The sequence below is a fragment of the Ricinus communis genome, chromosome 2, assembly GCF_019578655.1.
Source record: "Ricinus communis isolate WT05 ecotype wild-type chromosome 2, ASM1957865v1, whole genome shotgun sequence".
NCBI lineage: Eukaryota > Viridiplantae > Streptophyta > Magnoliopsida > Malpighiales > Euphorbiaceae > Ricinus > Ricinus communis.
The window spans coordinates 12,490,992-12,509,394 of record NC_063257.1 but is presented as its reverse complement, the minus strand read 5'-3'; the positions used below and the strand labels follow the sequence as shown (position 1 = coordinate 12,509,394).

At 30.1% G+C, this 18,403-nt stretch overlaps 1 protein-coding gene across 2 annotated transcripts; it reads left to right on the top strand.

Annotated features, from left to right (window-relative positions):
* Positions 1–9,301: 9,301 nt before the first annotated feature.
* On the top strand, positions 9,302–15,192 carry LOC8286051 (CWF19-like protein 2). Of its 2 annotated transcripts, none has more exons than XM_025158643.2 (11): positions 9,302–9,631; positions 10,492–10,551; positions 10,646–11,051; positions 11,168–11,289; positions 11,384–11,587; positions 11,666–11,833; positions 11,970–12,368; positions 13,030–13,109; positions 13,468–13,825; positions 13,940–14,152; positions 14,736–15,192. In XM_025158643.2, the coding sequence occupies exons 2-11, from the start codon at positions 10,516–10,518 to the stop codon at positions 15,063–15,065; spliced, it is 2,316 nt and encodes a 771-aa protein (XP_025014411.2). In that variant the 5' UTR covers positions 9,302–9,631; positions 10,492–10,515; the 3' UTR covers positions 15,066–15,192. The 2 variants fall into 2 exon arrangements, with proteins under 2 accessions (XP_025014411.2, XP_015579181.3); XM_015723695.3 differs by having other exon boundaries at positions 9,303–9,620.
* The last annotated feature ends 3,211 nt before the right edge of the window (positions 15,193–18,403 follow it).

The following is an 18,403-nucleotide window of genomic DNA, read 5'->3' as shown; positions in this document are numbered from 1 at the left end:
AAGAGTTATGGTATATCTAATTCACACAATTAGTTATAGAGACTTTAAGAGGGATATTTATATACATACCAACCCCTTGGAGACATTATAATGAAGTCAAAACTCTTTAATTGTAAGATTTGATGACTTGGTAAAAATTGCATAAAGTCATAAAAAGCACCCCCGCGCTTTCCAAGTGTGTTCGCGCTTTCTGAAAAGAGACGTCGGGGTTCCAACTGCTCCAGCCACGTGGCACTAATAGGGTGGTTGATGTCTCAACAGTTACTGACATCGCAGTAATTACGAATATCGTCCCCGCATCACAATAGCGCGCTCGCGTTATCTTCTGCCAATATTTGTCTCAAGGCTTAAAGATACACACCCTCGCGCTTCTGAAGCGCCCTCGTGCTTCTTGGAGCTTTGACATTTTCACTGCCAAGTGTCATAAGGCCATTGATTGACTGTCAGGTGGACTTTTCAATGTCTTGTAAACTTCTAGTCATATAAAAAGCGCCATCACGCTTTGGAAGGCCCTCACGCTTTTGGAGTCCTTTTACAAGACTTGCTTCAAAGCTAAAGAATGTTTAGGATAAGCTTGGTTCCTTTGATGCTCTGTCACATAGACACTCAGTCATGGTATTAGTGATGATTAATTTGGTTGTTATAATAAAAATAGAGACCCGTTGCACCTTAGGTCAACACAAAGGTTACTATTTAACATAATCCAAAAGAAATATATAACTAAAATAGATAATGTGATTTAAAAAAAAACAACATGTAAGAAAAAATAAAAATTATAATTTAAATAAGATACAATTAGATAAAACATATAAAATTAACCAAAGTTAAAGAAAATATTTTATGATCTCATTACAAGAGTGATCTCGCACGGGTATAGGGTCCACTTGCGCGAGGACAATTCCCTCAGGACACAGGAGGTAGACGGCGTTGTTTGGGACACCTAACCTTCTATTATGGGGAAGCGAGATCGAACATGTGCGAATATAAGGTCCACTCGTGCAAGATTAGTCCTTTAATTAGAGGCAGTAGATGAAATAATATCGTCCTTATTTAAAACTCATTGTTTGGATTCATGTGGCTTCTAGACCCACGATGGCAGAGGGTGACCTCGCGCAAGCTCAGACGTCTAGAGCTTAGAACTTGCCAAATAGTGTTGTTTTAAGAAAAAAATGATATCACCTCAAGCTTAGGGCTCCCTGGCCTTGCGTACGGAGGGGTGACCTTTTTTGGACTTTTCTTAATAAATTACTCTCATAATTCTGCCTCTCACGCAATAATAAAATCACCAACCCCTGACTTGGTGGAGAGAATGCAATATTTATAGGAAGACTCTTGTGTCTTGAAAAGTGAGGTTTTGGGAGGAGTTTTCCTGTTCAAAACCCTCTAATGAATAGTCGACACGTCATCAAGAGATGACTTTTGCTCAAGCTGAAGACGTATAAGGTTAGGGCGTGTCTCTCTTTGTCCTCGTGTGAGCTCAAGTTGGGTGCCTTCGAGGCTAGGAGCAGCGACCCATGCCCCCACAACTGGTTTCTAGCCATGCGGAGTCTAGGTGGACTCGTGCATAGTCAATATACACTCGCGCGAGCTTAACCTTTGGAAAAGAGGTTCTTTGACTTCTTCTTCATTTTTTGAGCAATTGTTCTAAATTTTAGGGATTAAAACATTCTTTTTCTTCCTTTCTTTAGCCAATTAAAATTTCTCATTATTGGGCTTTACGTATCTCTAAATTTCATATTTCCATGATAAGAATAGCTTAATTGATCAAAGTAAGAGTTAATTTGATATTTTATTTAATCAAAATTAGGAATATTGATTTACTTTGAAAAATGATAATTGATCAAACATAAAAATATTTTGTTTGATTTAAAAAATAAAATGAAAAGAGATAGTTCAATTGATCAAAATAAGAGTTAATTTGATAATTCATTTTTCAATTTGATTTGAAAAGAAAATTGCAAAATGATAAATTAATTTATCAAATCCAAGAATATTTGGCTTGATTTGAAGAGATTTGCAAAAGGATAGTTGAATTGATCAATTTAAGATTTAATTTATTATTTTCATTGATCAAAGTAAGAATATTCAATTTAATTAAAAAAAAAACATTTTGTAGCCATGCATCAAGTAGTGCACTAAGATGTACATGCTTGTGAAACTCTAATTTCTTTAATTTATTAAACTCATAGCAATGTGAATAATGGGTGGAAGAATTTTGGATTCCCATCTTATATAAGTTGCATAATCATACGACAATATTCTTAAACTCTACTTTTATTTTATTTTTTTATTTCCAAACATTTATATTTCACTCAAAATGGTTGTGAAATTTTAAAAAAATCACATTTAGTATAATGTTGAATGAAATAGGAAAAAAAGTTTTAGAGCCAAATTTATTCCAACGTTCCCTTCTTTTTTACTCATGAAGCTTTTTTTTTTTATAAGATATATATATATATGAAAGAAAAGTTATAAGTTGTTTTCTCTCTTCTCATAAGAGTTTTTTTTTTTTATGATTTTTAAGGTATTTATTTAAATTGTAGTGAGTTTAAAACTTTATATGAGAACAAAGACTACTAAAAGATAATAATTGTATGTGTATTAAAGAAGTGCATTAACTATTCTAGAAATATATATATTAATTAGTTTTAAAAGTGTTATAATTTTTTAATTAACTATTTAATTGCTTTAAATTATTTTTCTCACTCTATCATCATAAGAATTATTTTAAAAAATTTAATCTACTTTTTAGAATTATAAATTTAATCTAATATTTGTAGAAATTTGTATAATTTGTTTCTTATTTATTTAATTATTTTAAAGTATTCTACTAAGATTTTTAATATATTTTTTAATTTAATTTTTATATATCTTTTGTTCGATTTCATAAAAAAACCCTAATTTCATATTTTAATGTAAAAATTTATATATGTATCTAAAACTTATAATTAATAAACCACTGTATCTATGTTAATATCTAATTTACACGAATACTTTATGGCTAAATATATAAATAAATCCTTGAATTTGTTCCATTTTTGCAATTGGCCCTTCGAACTCAATTTTGATTCAATTGGACTTCTCAACTTTATGGGTTATTATTTTTAACCCCTCCATTGATGGTAGTAATAAAAGAATTAATATGCTTGCAACGATGTTACTTATAATAAGCAAAATACATAAATAAACTGTTCAACTTGTCTTATTTTCGTAATTAGCCCCTAAATTCAACTTTGATTTAATTGCGCATATGAATTTCATGAGTTGTTATATTTAAATTCTTCAGAGACGGAAGTTAAGCGCTTTAGATTAAGCTCTTGTGAAAAGTGCATTCCAATATGCTAATATATTTTTTATTATACATTAAAATTATTTTATTAATTTATTAAATAAAATAAAAAATATATTTTTCAAATAACTAAAATAAACCGTTGGAATCCTTCAACTTTTCTGTCATCAAGTTCTTCTTTTTATTCTTAGAGGCCATGCCCACGCCAATAACCATAGTAATAAAATATTTAACAGATATCAAAAAATGACAAGTTTTATTTGAGAATTGTTTTACTTTTTATTTTATTTATTTATTTTATATTTTAAATATATTATTATTTTATTCGGACTTACGTATTTCTAGAGAGCATTGAACACATGTCCTTAATGTCTGTGATTAAAGGATTTATATATTTTTGGATGACGTAAAATATACGTGCATAACGTCTGTGATTGGTGGGTTTAAAACAAATAACCCGTAAAATTGATAAGTCCAATTGAATTAAAGTTAAGATGGTGGGATCCATTACAAAAACAAAACAAATTTAGGGATCTATTTATGTATTTTAGCTGTATTTTATTCGTACAAAATGACTTTCGCCCAAAGACAAGCACTAGACTATTTTATTACTGTAATCAATTTATTAATGACTATTTTTTATTTATATATTCTACTTTAATCTTCAAATATAATTAAAGTACAAGTAAGGAAGTTTAAAAAAATATTATTTATAAAATTGTATTACAAAGTTTATAATTCTCTAATAATGAAATTTTCAATTTGTAAAATAATTTATAATCATTTACTTATTCGATAAAAGTGAAGGCAAGCGCAACTATCTATTTAATATCCTCCCTGTCAGCAAAGCAGGTCCGTTTTATATATTAAAAAAGTTCAATTTTATATTTTTATATAAATTTATATCTAAGTAATTTATTTTTAATAATATTATAAATATTTATATTAATTTTAATTTAAATAGACATTTTATTTATATAAAATGACTTCCGAAAAAAAGGACGGATATCAGGCTAGTTATACTTGTAATTGAACATTTGTTAGTGGATTTTAATTGCATTTAATCTGGATCAAATTGATCCAAAAAGTACTACTTTTTATTTATTACATAACAGACATGTAACTGATGAAAGCATAAGGTTAGGGATTTAAAGTTCAACTAGTTTAATCAATACTAAATTGTATTCTATAAATATGTAATAAATATTGATATACAATAAAAATATAACAATAAAATATGCCTAAACAAAATACTTTTTATAATATATTCTTATTTTATTTAGTTTTTAAACTAAAAAATATAAATTCCAATAAATATTGAACGTAATCTTTTTATTGAATTTTTTAATTAATTAATTAATCAAAATTTAATAATTGAAAAACTTAAATAATACATTAATAAGATAATCGATATTAATTTATATATTGTGATCAAGATTTACAAATTATAATTTAATAAAATCAAAGTAATAAGATTTAAATTTTTTTAACACATAAACAATCTACTAGTCTCAATTTTTCAACTTTAAAATTAATATATAAGATTTTTTTGAACAAAATTAATATATTAACTTAATTGCTTCAAACAAATCCTAATCGACAGTATAATTTCATTGAACCGGCTTGATTAATAACATATTTAAAATCGACTTGACTCGTTTTCACTTTTGTCGAAATGTATTAGTACCAAAATATATAATAAGAAATATGAAACACCCATTCATAACCTTGATTAAAAATATTTGTCTTTGTTGCATAATTATATCCATGATATTTGAACTTTTTAAGAATTAATAATCAAGTGTATAAATTTTAGGGTAAAATTTAAAGAACTATCATGTGGTTTAATGCATTTACTCTTAAGGAACAGATATATCTTTTATATTAAATGAGTACCATATGTTTTATTATTTTAGCATTTTTAGGTACATATTATGTTTTTTTATCCTTTTTTATATAGTTTTATATTTATTTAATTTAAACTATCACTAAATCATGATTTTATAAATAATATGACATTTAATAATGCATTATGGAATTCATAAATATATTAAAATTTTATTTAAAAATAATCCTTTAATTTTGATTAAAATTAAAAAATATATGTTGTAATAATTTTTTATAATTATAAAATTTTTAGTCAGATACTAAATTATCTTAAAATACTTATTTTATAAGAAAACATGATATTTTTTATAATATTTAAAATATAAAAGGGTCAATACATAATATCTCTCTTAAACTTTATCAATTTAACCTCTAATGTTGTTTAACTATTTTTTCAACCTATGACACCTCTCAACTTTTATTTTTGATATTTTTATCTTTCGACATGTATTTGTATATTTCTTTCACTTTTATGTAACTTTTCACAATATAAGTAAATAAAAATATAAAATAAATTTATAGAGATGAAAAAGGTTAACATCAGAAGTTGAAATGATCAAAAAATAGAAGTTGAAATGTGCCATAGAATCAATAATAGTTGAGAGGTATCAAAAATTAAATTCTTGAAGTTAGAGGTGAAACTATGTATTTTGCCTATAAAAAAAGAGAGAAAAAACATGATATATATCTAAAAAATACTAAAAAATTAAAACTATATTACTCCTTTGATATAAAAATACTATATCCTTTAATTGTAAGAGCATCAAATGATATGATAATTTTTTTTAAAATTTTACCCTAAACTTTATCTTATTATGATTACGAAGTTGAACCTATAAATATTTGACAATGAAGTGTTTTTAGCAAATTAATAATAGGGTTTATGGTTTACGGTTTAGTAGCTAATATGAAAAATGAGACTATCGAATCTTATCCGGCTAGATTGAAAAGGAGTAAAAAGATAAAAAAGAAAATCTTTTATTCATCTTATTTTCACAATTTAAAGGCTACATGAGTTGAAAATAATAAACATATCTCTCTCTTCTCATAAAACACAACTAATTTTTCTCTCAATCATCAAAAGAATGGAAACTATTGGTGATTTATGCTTCTATGATAGGTGATGTGTTGTGAGAACTTACTAGACAAGCAAAAATTCAAAGAGGAGGTTCATGTGATGTGAAAGGAAGATGATGCCAAATTCTTTTAGGTGGATCAATCCTCCTGTGTGCTACAAGACAAGACATATAATTCTTGGCTTGTTAAGGAGGATTTATAAGGCACATATGAGATGGAGGAGGAATAAATGACTTTGGATACTTGCTGGAAAATGATGGTTTAATGGGGATGATATCATTGATAGTGACTATATGTAGGCGTTTTTGGTTTGTAGGGCTAACTTATATTCTAGGCATGGGTAAACTTATATAGAGAGAGCATTTGCCTTAGCCATTAATCTTTATCTTTTCTTAAATTGGTGATAGAATGTTACTTTATGTGCTAACAATGGATGTAATTGTTAACATATGAATCAAGAATGGATGTAATTGTTATCATATGAATAAACTCAGAAGTAACTTTTAGTATTTTATTGTTGCTATTAATGTAAAATATATTATAAACTATGGTATTTTAATTTGTTAAAAATGCTTCAAAGAATGTCATTATATGGCAAGCTTAGAGTAGATATTCCAAATTGCAAAATCCTAAAACTTCTGATAGTACCTTTTATGATTTTATGAAAATCAATTTCTATTGTCGTCTTATTCCACCCACGTACATCAACTACCGACTACCATTATCAAGAAAGAACACTCTACCAAAAAATATCTCAATGCACATATTATATATTTAATAAAATAAAATAAAATAAAAATTGACCAGTAGAAATTACCAAAGAGTTTTTTTCTTTTAAAAAAAGAAAAAAAGAAATAAACAATTCAAATATTATAAAAAAAAACTGCAAAAATAAGCCATTGAAAGGTCCACTTGCATAAAAAAATATATTTCTTTAACGTTTAGTTGCATTAAAATCTAAACCATTACCTAATTTTATATATATTAAATACATAAACGATGTTGACTCATAAGCAACAAGATTCGATTTTGTTCTTGTAATTCTAACAAACAAATCTTTACTTTGGTAAAGAAAAGTTGCTTTATCAAGTAGGATTTAGGTTTACAATTTGATAAGAGAGAAATCTAATTTAGTATAAAGGTTTAAGAAGATTGAACTTCTTTTATTTTATATTTAACTGAAAATGATATTTAGAAAGTAAAATCATACTTCTAAAGTTAAAAAATATCATATGAAAGTTAAATGTTTGAGACGAATAAATTTAATTTATTGATTCATAAGTTACATTTATAATTAAATGCTAATTCTAATCATGTTTTGATATTATATTAACTAATAAATAATTTTCTAATCGGATAAATACTAATTTTATTTTAAAAAATAGTATATTAATTATATTTTAATATTATATTAACTAATAATTTTGTAATTAAATAATAATTTTCTACAAAATAATATTTTAAATTATATTTTAATATTATATGTAATAGTAAATTAACTTTTTTTAATTATATAATAAATTTTTAATTCTACAAAATATAGTAATATCAATGATGTGAATTCATAGGTGTACGAACCGAATGATAGTACGGACAAGTTTACCATGAGGTCGATCTCACAATGAATTCTAGAGCACATATTATAAAAACCAACTATCATATAAAATACTAAAAGTAAATCTAAACATTGTAAACCAATATTTTAAGAAAGATTTAAAGGTTTATAAAGAAATTAAATAACTATAAAATAAATATGCAACTAGAATGATTAATGTAAACTATACTACAAAATAATATTTAGTATAGCTTATACTTAGTAAAACTCTTATTTCCCTTAAGTCCAAATCTAATGAATAAGATGGTAATGTGCTTTTCCCTAAGTCACTCAAGCTAATGATACAACTTTAATTTCTTATACCAACATAGGTTAAAGTAAAGATTATATCTCTAATACTTTTAACCTAAAGAGTTTCATAACAAATATTACTATTAAATTGATATGATAGTCAATAAATAATAATAGATGAAACTAATACATATACGAAGATAAAAAAATCATCCATTAAACTCATAATATATATGGTTCATACATAAATAAAAAGCCAAACTAAATACTTATGGAACTTAGACTGACATATATAATCCAATGGTCATTATAAAATACAAAGAACAAAAAATTAAAACTTCCTTAAAATCCAAAGGCCCTTCAAAGAATGAAGAAAATTAATCCTTACTCTCCACGTTTTTAAAAACCTTCTTTAATTCTTTAAAGAACAATGCAAAAAGACAAACTATATGTAGAAGATGATAGGAATTCTTGCAGAGAGAATAGTAGTCGCCTTCTTGTTTAATTAATATTTACTTTTTATAGAAATTCTCTTTTTTAGGGTCATTTTCTCAGCATATAACTACTATAGTTATCTCTTTACTGTCCTAAACAAAATAAACAACTTAAAAGATAACTAACTATTAATTACATCATAACTAATTAATTTTTTCTTCATGGGTCTTGATAAATTTAGCTAGGCTTGCGCTATTAGTAGCATACGTGTCTTATTTCTGAATTTTTTACTGTTGCAATCCATTTAAAGTATATTTATGCATTTTTTGTTCGAATTTTCCTCTTTGGCTTATATTTCCTAAAATTAGACAAAAAAACTAAAATAAGGTAAAAAATATATATTCTTCATATTATGTATATAAATCATATCAATAAACTACTAAAATATCGTAATTATATATACATAATATAAATCTATCAATCAATTATATTGATATATTAATTTATATAATATTAATATTAATTACTAAATAAATTTAAAATAGAATTTATATTATTATATTAATAAAATCTTAAAATTTTAAAAAATTTTAAAATAATTAGTTTGCTATTATTTTTTAAAATTTTATAAATTAATATTAAATATTAAATATTTTATTAAATTATATTTATTAATTTAATTTTATAATCAAAGCCGTTCTAAATTACTAACAATGAATGACTAATAGTGAAATTAAATTTGTAACCAGATTTAAGTATACGGTTTCCAATTCCAATTTAATCTTTGGTTGATTTCAATTTTAATCTTTAGCAGCGAGCTTTGTAAGCGGGAGGGAGTCTGTGACGTGAGGTTTTCCGACAGAAAAAAGAAATGACTCGAGCAAATTAAATTGCCAAATCCCACCAAAAAGAAAAAAACCCTAAAACACAAAATCACGAATCAATTTGAAAATTGAAACTGCTGCTGCTAACTAAATTCAAATATTGTTCTTCATCTGTTCTTCATTGTTTGCTGGTCTTCATCTTCACATCTGTTCGCAAAGCTTCACATTTGTTCGTTATTCTTCATCTCAGTGCGTATTTAAGGTTAGGATAAAGTAATTCTCGATCATATAATACGTATTTTCTTGTTTTTCATCGTTCTGTTTCTTTTCTACAGTATTGTACATGTTCTTTGATTTTTTTTTTTCTACCAGTTTTTCTTTTTGATATTTTTTAGTATCTGATAATAAAGTAGTCTTTCATATCTTGTACTTTCTGGTTTTTGTTGCCCTTAATCTGTTTCTAATTCGAGAGCTTCTAATTCAAAGGCGCTTATGGTTTCTCATTGTTGGGCTGGTTGATTTACTGGTTCTTGAGTCGTTTAAGCTATTTTTTGTGCTCTTTATGCTCTTGACACTATCAACTTTGATCATGCTGTTCAATGGAAACCGATTATATTTGTAACTAGGAAATAAACAATGTTGTTTCAGCGTGGTAGTTAGGTCAGTGTGTCGATGGCGGGTGAGTTGACAATATAATTTGTTGAGTCATCTTTTGTTTTCTAAAAAAAAGTTTTGCCAGAAAATGCCATGTCACCAACTTTCAGGTGCAAAACTCACAGTAATGTTAAAATTGAAATCAATGTCTTAGCTTGTGATTAAATTTAGATAAACTTAATAGTACAAGCTATAATTGATATAGCTAGTTAGTGTTTATTAAATTGCAGTGTCATTTCATTGATATAGAAACTGCATTATATTGTATCTGAAGCATTTTCAGTGAACTGAATATAATTTATGAATAGGTTTTGGCCATCTATTTCTATATTTCCTACTGTTTTTATGTTTTGTACATTGGGTTTTTTCAATAATGTGAAGCTTCTGTTGATTGTACATATAACTAAACTTCTTTATCACCTGTTATTTGGCAAGTTTTTCTTCTTTTATTTTATTCATGAATATGCGTTACTATGCAGATTACTAGCTATTAACACACAAGTATGCTTTCTGAGATTAAGATTATACCCCGTGATCAGGTATGGAAAAGTAAGAATTGTTTTTCATTTTAATTTTTCTTTAGTTTAGTTTACACTTGTTTCTCACTTTTTCTTTAACTCTGCTGGGCACTAGGCAGAAAAGGAAAGAGGGGATGCTTCTAGAGAAAAAAGAAAAAATTCAAGTGGTAAAAGGGAAAAGGAAAGGAGAAAAAGGAAGAATTCGTATAGTAGTAGTTCAGATGACGATATCGGGAAAATAACGAAAGGGTCTAGGAAGAAGAAGAAGAAATGGTACTCTTCTGATGAGTATTCATTGGAAGATTCAGGTAATAGTGGAAGGGAGGGAAGCTCAGACAAAAATGATAAGAAACCCAGTAGCAGAAGAAAGAATAAGGAAAGAAAACATCGTAAAAAACGTTACTCGTCTGAGGAGTATTCTTCTTCGGACTCTGAAGATGATGGTCGAAAAAGAAGTGGAAAAGGTGGAAGAAAGAAGAATAAGGAAAGAGGAGAAAAAGATGTGGGTTTTGATTCGCCTGGTAAGTACTTTTTGAAGAAATTATGTTTGTCATTTTCAATAGTTGATGACTGGGATTTTATGTTATTTTATTATTTTTTTAATATGCTTTCCAAGTAATGAGTTTTCATTCTCCAGAGGACAGAGAAATTATGAGGAAAGAAATGGGTTTGGATTGGATGCTTAGGCCTGCAGACAGGACTGATAGAAAACCTGCAGTTAATATTGATGACCAGCCGCAGGAACCTCATACAGAGGAGGTAAGCTCTTTTTTCTTTCTTTTGATTCTCCAGAAAGGCTGTGCTTGCATGAGCTCTCCATGTGGTGTATATGCTTATTTTACTTTTCCACTAGGTAAAGAGAGTGAATCCCAGGGAATTGAACCCATATTTGAAGGATAATGGAAGTGGCTATCCAGACGATGCAGAAGAGCAAAGAGGAGGTGGGCATCAACTCCCTTCTTCTTCAGTTGTTGGTGATGGAGGTGCTAGCTGGAGACTGAAAGCGTTGAAACGTGCACAAGAGCAAGCAGCTCGAGAAGGAAGGAAGCTTGAACAGGTGTTTTTCTTGTTTCTAGATGTTACCTAACATGACTATAAAATTTATTGACTTGGTTTAACAGATTGAAGTTCCCAGGTTGTAGAGGAAAGATGGGATTCTCTTGGTCAATTGACTGTTTCTGCAGCATCTCATACTGTGGCCCCAGCTCGTGCTCATCTACATGCCATAAAAAATAGAAAGAGGGAGCAAGCAGAAGAAAACCAGACTAATGTAGACGGCAAAAATGAGAGAGATGTAGAGAAGGTACTTTGGCAAATTTTGTTTTTTTGTTTTTTCTCCCTCTTGATCAAGTAATTGTAAGAAGGGAGCTGGATGTTGTTGATCATGTCTCTTAGCAAGAGATATTTTGAACTTTTCTAATATTGGTCATTATCATTAGAATGCTGGTCGAGGATACTTGAAGGATTTATCTGTCCGACATTCTGAAATGAGGGCTCCCAAAGCACATGATTCCTTGTCTTGGGGAAAGCGAAAAAGTCAAAAGTTGTCTTCTAATGATGCAAGCATCATCTCTGCTGCAGTATCGGGCATGAATAAGTTTGCTGATGATGGAAGCTTCTTGAGCAACATCCTTAGTCGGCAGAATGATCCTGCTAGTTCTGTTAGTTCCCATAAAAACCAAGATGAAAATGTGGAGTCAAAAGTCACTTCGTCTGAAATGAACAGTCCTAGTGAAGGCATTGCAACAGCTAAGGAAGCATTGAGTGCAAACCAGTTGGCAGCTAAGGCTTTGCAGCTTCGAATAAAAGGAAAGCATGAAGAAGCTGATAAACTTATGGTAAGATAAAGTCTGCAGTTTTCCACATTTTTCTGCTCTATTCTTTAGCTCTATTTTTCTAGCTTATTTACTGTCAATGACATTGATTATTGAGCACTCTAATAGTTTGTTGTTTGTGCTTGTTGGAAGTGTTTGACTTTAAAGTAGGATGTCTACAATAAAATGCTAGTATTTATTCTATTTTTTGCTTTTGATACTGTGGTGATGGACAATCATAAGTATCCCCTGGAGAGAACAATCTTTTTCCTGCCTGTTTTGTGCTCTATAGTGTAGGATCGAGGAAGGAAGATATTCGTACACTGATTCTGCATAAATGTATTTAATAGTTGTGGATTTGCTAGTTCTTTTCAATTTCTTAAGCATCATCCAGACCTGGGTAAACTGAACCTTTTAACTTCGTAAGTCATCTATATTGAGAAGAAAAGCCTTTACTTAGGTTTAGGTCATTAAGATGTGCTGTTAGTCTGAAGTCTCTAGAACTTCCAATCACCTTTCTGAAAATTCTGTCAGAAAGGCACTGTCAGTGTTTTCTTCGGGTGCTTGCAAGGGAAAATGGGCATAACTGGAAACACATTTTGTATTTGCTGCCTCAATTCATAGGGCCATGAGCTTTTGATTCAGTGACTTATTGGAGTCATTTTCTTTTGCTTGCTTTTGTTAGGAAGAAGCTAAGAACATAAAGGTAAAGCAGGGTGCAGGAGAAATTTTGAGTAGACCTCAGAAGAATGTGAGCACCAACAGGTACTCTTGGATCTTCTGATTTTCTCATTTTATCTATAACACAATTTCTTCCTTATATTGTCTTATGATCGGGTGCTAGTTGTGGAATAATTGTACATTATTGTTCTAGATGTGGAATTTAGATTAGCAATCTTGTGTTGTATACACTCTTTTCATTTTCTTTTTGTAACTTATGCTATAGCCATTTCGTTTCTTATTGTAATTCTCACAAATGGTTTTAAGCATTTTTCTTTTTCAACCTGATTCAGTTCCACCATGTGCAGTGTGCTATTTCCAGTTTTCCTTTTTCTTTTCCCTGAATATTATGCAAGTGCTGGCCATCATTGTCCTAATTTTATTTCCCTTTTCTTCTTTCTAGGTATGTTGCTCAAGAATTTCCTGCCCGAAGAAAGGAGGAGGATGCTGATAGGCATCTAGCACAAAAGATAATCCAGAATAAACAATATAGTTTATCAGGCCGGGCTGATGATGAATATGATTTTGAAGATGGCCCAAGCAGAAAGTCTAGGAAGAAGACGATAGGAAATGATCAGAAGTCTACAGAGAAGAATATTCTTGGAAAGCGCATCTTGACTCAGCAAGAGCGCTGCCTTTTCTGCTTTGAGAATCCAAATAGGCCAAAGCATCTTGTTGTGTCCATAGCAAACTTTTCGTATTTAATGTTGCCACAGTGGCAGTCAGTTGTTCCGGGTCATTGCTGTATCTTACCAATGCAGGTAAGCTTAATCTAGTTGCTTGATGCTAGAATATGCTAGGCTTTGCTACCAGCTCTTGTTACTTTTATTCAACACCTTGACCTATAATCTGAAAGATACTGTTTGCCTTTACAGCATGACTCGTCTACAAGAACTGTTGACAATAACGTATGGGAAGAAATTCGCAATTTTAAGAAATGCCTTATAATGATGTTTGCAAAGCAAGAAAAGGACTTAGTGTTTCTTGAAACGGTAATGGGGTTGGCACAACAACGCCGCCATTGTTTAATTGAGTGTGTTCCCCTGCCCCGAGAAATTGCTAAACAGGCCCCTCTTTATTTCAAAAAGGTAAGATCTTTTTTGTTTTAAGTTTTTTTCTTTCTTCTTTTCATGAAATAATCCTTTATGTACTTGTTTACATTTGGAATTAGATGTCCTTAACTTTGCCAGAATTTAAAGGGTAACAGAAGATAGGGCTAAGTTCCTTTGGAAGTAATGTGACTTTTAAATCCCTAAATTCAATGCGTGCTTAGATATTTTCTGTGTCTCATATGCATGCAAACAACATGATGACATAGGAACAGAGTGCAAGCATGTGTGAGATCAAAATCCAATCAATCTCTTTCTTAAATGCTTAATCATCCTGATTTTAGCCAGTAAGTCTGCATACGAATTTGTACAAATTGGCTTCCATATAACAGCAGCATGCATCTGCCTATAATTGCCCTGCATTGTAAGTACTGTAATATAGTAATCAGGAGTTCAAACAAATATCCCTCCAGACTTTCACTTGGACCTGTCAAAAACATGGAAAAAATGATTGTGGTTGCTTGGCCTATTTATACAATCTTACATGAGGATATGCATCTACTTATTCTTGTATAGTTGATTTCTTGGTTCTTGGACAAGTTTCTCAAGGAAATTGTTTCAGGCAATTGATGAAGCTGAAGATGAGTGGAGTCAACACAATGCAAAGAAGCTGATTGATACAAGTCAAAAGGGGCTACGTGGATCAATTCCCAAGGACTTTCCTTACTTCCATGTTGAGTTTGGTCTAAACAAGGGCTTTGTCCATGTGATTGATGACGAGCAGCAGTTTAAAAGTAGCCTTGGCCTCAATGTGATAAGAGGAATGCTGCGCTTGCCAGAGGAGGACATGTATCGCCGTCGAAGGCATGAATCAGTGGATTTGCAAAAGCAGGCTGTTGCTAACTTTGCACGAGAGTGGGAACCTTTTGACTGGACAAAACAGCTTGACTAAAAACTTCCAAACATAGCAAAGTCCTACTAATATTATTATGTAACTTTTAGCCTTTTTTTTTTGTCCAAATTAATGGTGCTTCTCTTTGTTCTACATCTCCCATTAATAAATTTGTTGCTTCGTCTTATTCTTTTAGCTATGATGGCCAACATTGCAGGTATATGTCAAAGTGCTTGTGATGGGTTGCTTTCGATTCTGGTGATTGTCTATGACTGCATTGGGAAATCTTGTTTTGCATTGTCTCATGTTGCAAAGTGGGTAATAGTTAGCATGGTTTTTTGGGGTCTGACTGTAGCAGCTTCTGGTTTTGACTATGGCCAATATCCAGTATAAGGACGAACTGTATCTATTTTGTTTGTGTAATTCTTTTAGCAACTTTAATAAGGTTTTGGCAGCACCTTTCAGAACATGCTTGTGCATTTTTTAGCATAGACCACCTGGCTTCTGGTTCTGGACTGTGCTGATTTGTCGTGTCAGTTGTTCTGACTTGTCATTTTGGAAAAATGTAAACAAGATAAGGAAAACCAGTGCTAAAGTGTTCCTCGTCACTTGGGCCTGTACGAAAGACCAAAGGTGGTAAATTTTTTGGAATTGATTGAAACTCGATTTAGCTGCAGTTGAATTCCTATCAGTTCTGTAGAATGGAATCAGTTTACCCGCTGAATATCCATTCCTCTGAAGTTCAATTTTAGAAGGTCTCTCTGTAAATGAATTGAGAAATTCAGCTTTAAGACATGATGCAGGTTAGATTTGTTGCCAGTTTCTTGACTTTTATTTGGCTATTGTCCTTATTTCAGTGGGGTCTGCTTAATTTTGTTTTCCCATTTTTGTTTATTTTTTCTTCGAATGGACTGTCAGTTGTGATGGTGTTCATCAGTAGAGGGTGAAACAATGGCAAGAGTCAGGGATAGAACTAAGGACTCTAAAGATGCAGTGAGGCACACTGCTGTTTGTTAAAATTTTTGAAGTTACAGTGAGGCACACTGCTGTTCCTCTGGGATACAATGAGGTAATCTTTTACCCTGTGAATGCACCGAGGCACATTTCTGTTTCAGTCTCTTTTTTTAAGTATCTGAATTACATTGTATAAAATAGGAAAGCTTAATGTACCTGTGCTTGTCTGAACGAGTGTTTTTTTGGGCACATGTACTCATGATGGTTCTTTAAGTTTTGTATGTCTTCATGAAATCAGTTCAACATACCCTTTCTTTTTTGTAGAAATTGGCAAACCATTATAATTTTGTTAATGTATACACAAAATTATGTGTAAATAAATATTGAAAGTGATTAGTTACTGTTGTCCCTGATTTCCTATGTGGTGTAATGGCTTTGAACAATTCAAACTGGTACCTATTTTTTGGTGTCGTTTATTATTCATTAAGCTCAACAACAGTCAGCTTTTGCCAAGGCCGCACTTAGATTGATTTGTTTGCTATTGCCACAACACCATTCTGATCAATAGGAGTGATTTGTGGAAATCTAGTCTCCCTTCCTGTCAGCAATCTTTTACTTTCTTTACTTTGAAAGAACATGCAGATCAGGAGTTAAATGGATTTATTTATTGTTTTATCATTTTTGTATTATTTGCTTGAAAGCATTAGAATTTCAGAACAGATTACACCTTGGTTTTAAGTAACGGATGGTAAGTTATGTATTGCCCGTTTCATGATGGGATTTTGGCCTCCCAATACATTTTTGGACGATACACGACAGGAAATTTGAGAGCAAATCAGTTTCCTTTTGTTTTTGCAAACTCTACCTTCTTCTTCTAATTTCTTCTTCTAACTATTTCAAGATGATATAGTACTGCTATAACAATTAATAACCTTATAGATGTTTGTCACAGGCGATAATATATCAAAAAAATCAAGACTTTTTTTTTTTTTTTTTTGAATCATTTAGCTATCAATCTTGCCTTATACTCATCAATTGAACCATCAAGTTTTAATTTTTTTCTTAAAACTATATTTGCACCCAAGTGGCTTAATACTTGAAAAGGTAAATCCATGCACAATAGGTTCAATCTCGCTGTTGATAGCCTTTTTTTCAAAGTGGAGCTTCCGGAGCAAATATTGCTTTTTTAAATGTCTTAGCTTCAATTTCTAACAAAAATGTTAGAAAGTTTGGACCAAAAGATTTAGCTACTTTTGTCCTTTTACTACGTCATGGTTCATGTTCAATAACCATCTAAAAATTATCCATAGTTATATCATGTTCGTTTGTTACAATTCATCTCAAGTACACCTTTATATGGAAAGATGTTCTCAAAGAACGATGAATTTCTAGATTCAATAATAGTATTTTCATGTAATCTAAAATGTCTAACTTGTATACTAAGAACCGATATGCATTATTATTAGTATCATAACCAATAAATATACAATCTACAGTTTTAGGTCCAATCTTGACCTTTTTGGGATCTGGGATTGTCTCCTTAGCTAAAAACCCCATACATGAAGGTATTTATATGAATGTTTTCTTCCTTTCCATAATTCATATAGAGTTTTCTCTTTTCTTTTATGTGGTACTTTATTTAGAATGTGATTAGCTGAAGAATAGCCTCCCCCCACAAATTCTGAGGTAAACCGAAACTAATCAACATGGCATTTATCGTTTCTTTTAAAGTTCGATTCTCGCATCCTACAATACCATTAGATTGAGGTGGATAAAGAGTAGTTGTTTGATGAAATAATGCCATGTTTGGAATAAAATTCCATAAAAGGCGATTCATATTCTCCACCTTTATCACTCCTTGTTGCTTTTATTCTTTTACCAAGTTGATTTTCAACTTCATTTTTCTAATATGCTTAAACACCTCAATACATCTTTGCCTCTTAGCAAATATACATAATAAAATCTGTGCAATTATCAATAAAAATAATAAAATATTTTTTTTCACCTGTAGTTTGCATAAACTTAAAATCACATATATCACTGTGAATTAAATCTAGAGTTTATGAGTTCCTCTCAATTGTATAAAATGGAGCTTTTGTGAATTTTGCCTCCACATATATTGAAATTTAATATTATGATCAACATGACATTTAGGTAGTAAATCTAAATTCATTAGTTTTCTTAATGAATTATAATTTACATGACCTAATCTGTCATGCCATAAAAAGAAGACTTGGTCAAATAAATAGAAGATATGGTTTTATTATTATTAAAATCACGAATTATATTCATGACATTTATCTTAAAGAGACCACTTTCTATATACCTCTTTCCTACATGTTATTATTGGTGAGTACAAACTTGTTGGATTCAAATACCAACTTAAACCCATGCTTGCTTAATAATGAATCATATACAAGATTCTTATAAATGTGAGACACATG

Coding starts and splice junctions, on each gene's coding strand:
- LOC8286051 (XM_025158643.2), top strand. CDS start 10,516: ATGCTTTCTGAGATTAAGATTATACCCCGTGATCAG. Junction 13,110..13,467: donor AAGAATGTGAGCACCAACAG/GTACTCTTGGAT, acceptor TCTTCTTTCTAG/GTATGTTGCTCAAGAATTTC. Junction 13,826..13,939: donor GCTGTATCTTACCAATGCAG/GTAAGCTTAATC, acceptor TTGCCTTTACAG/CATGACTCGTCTACAAGAAC.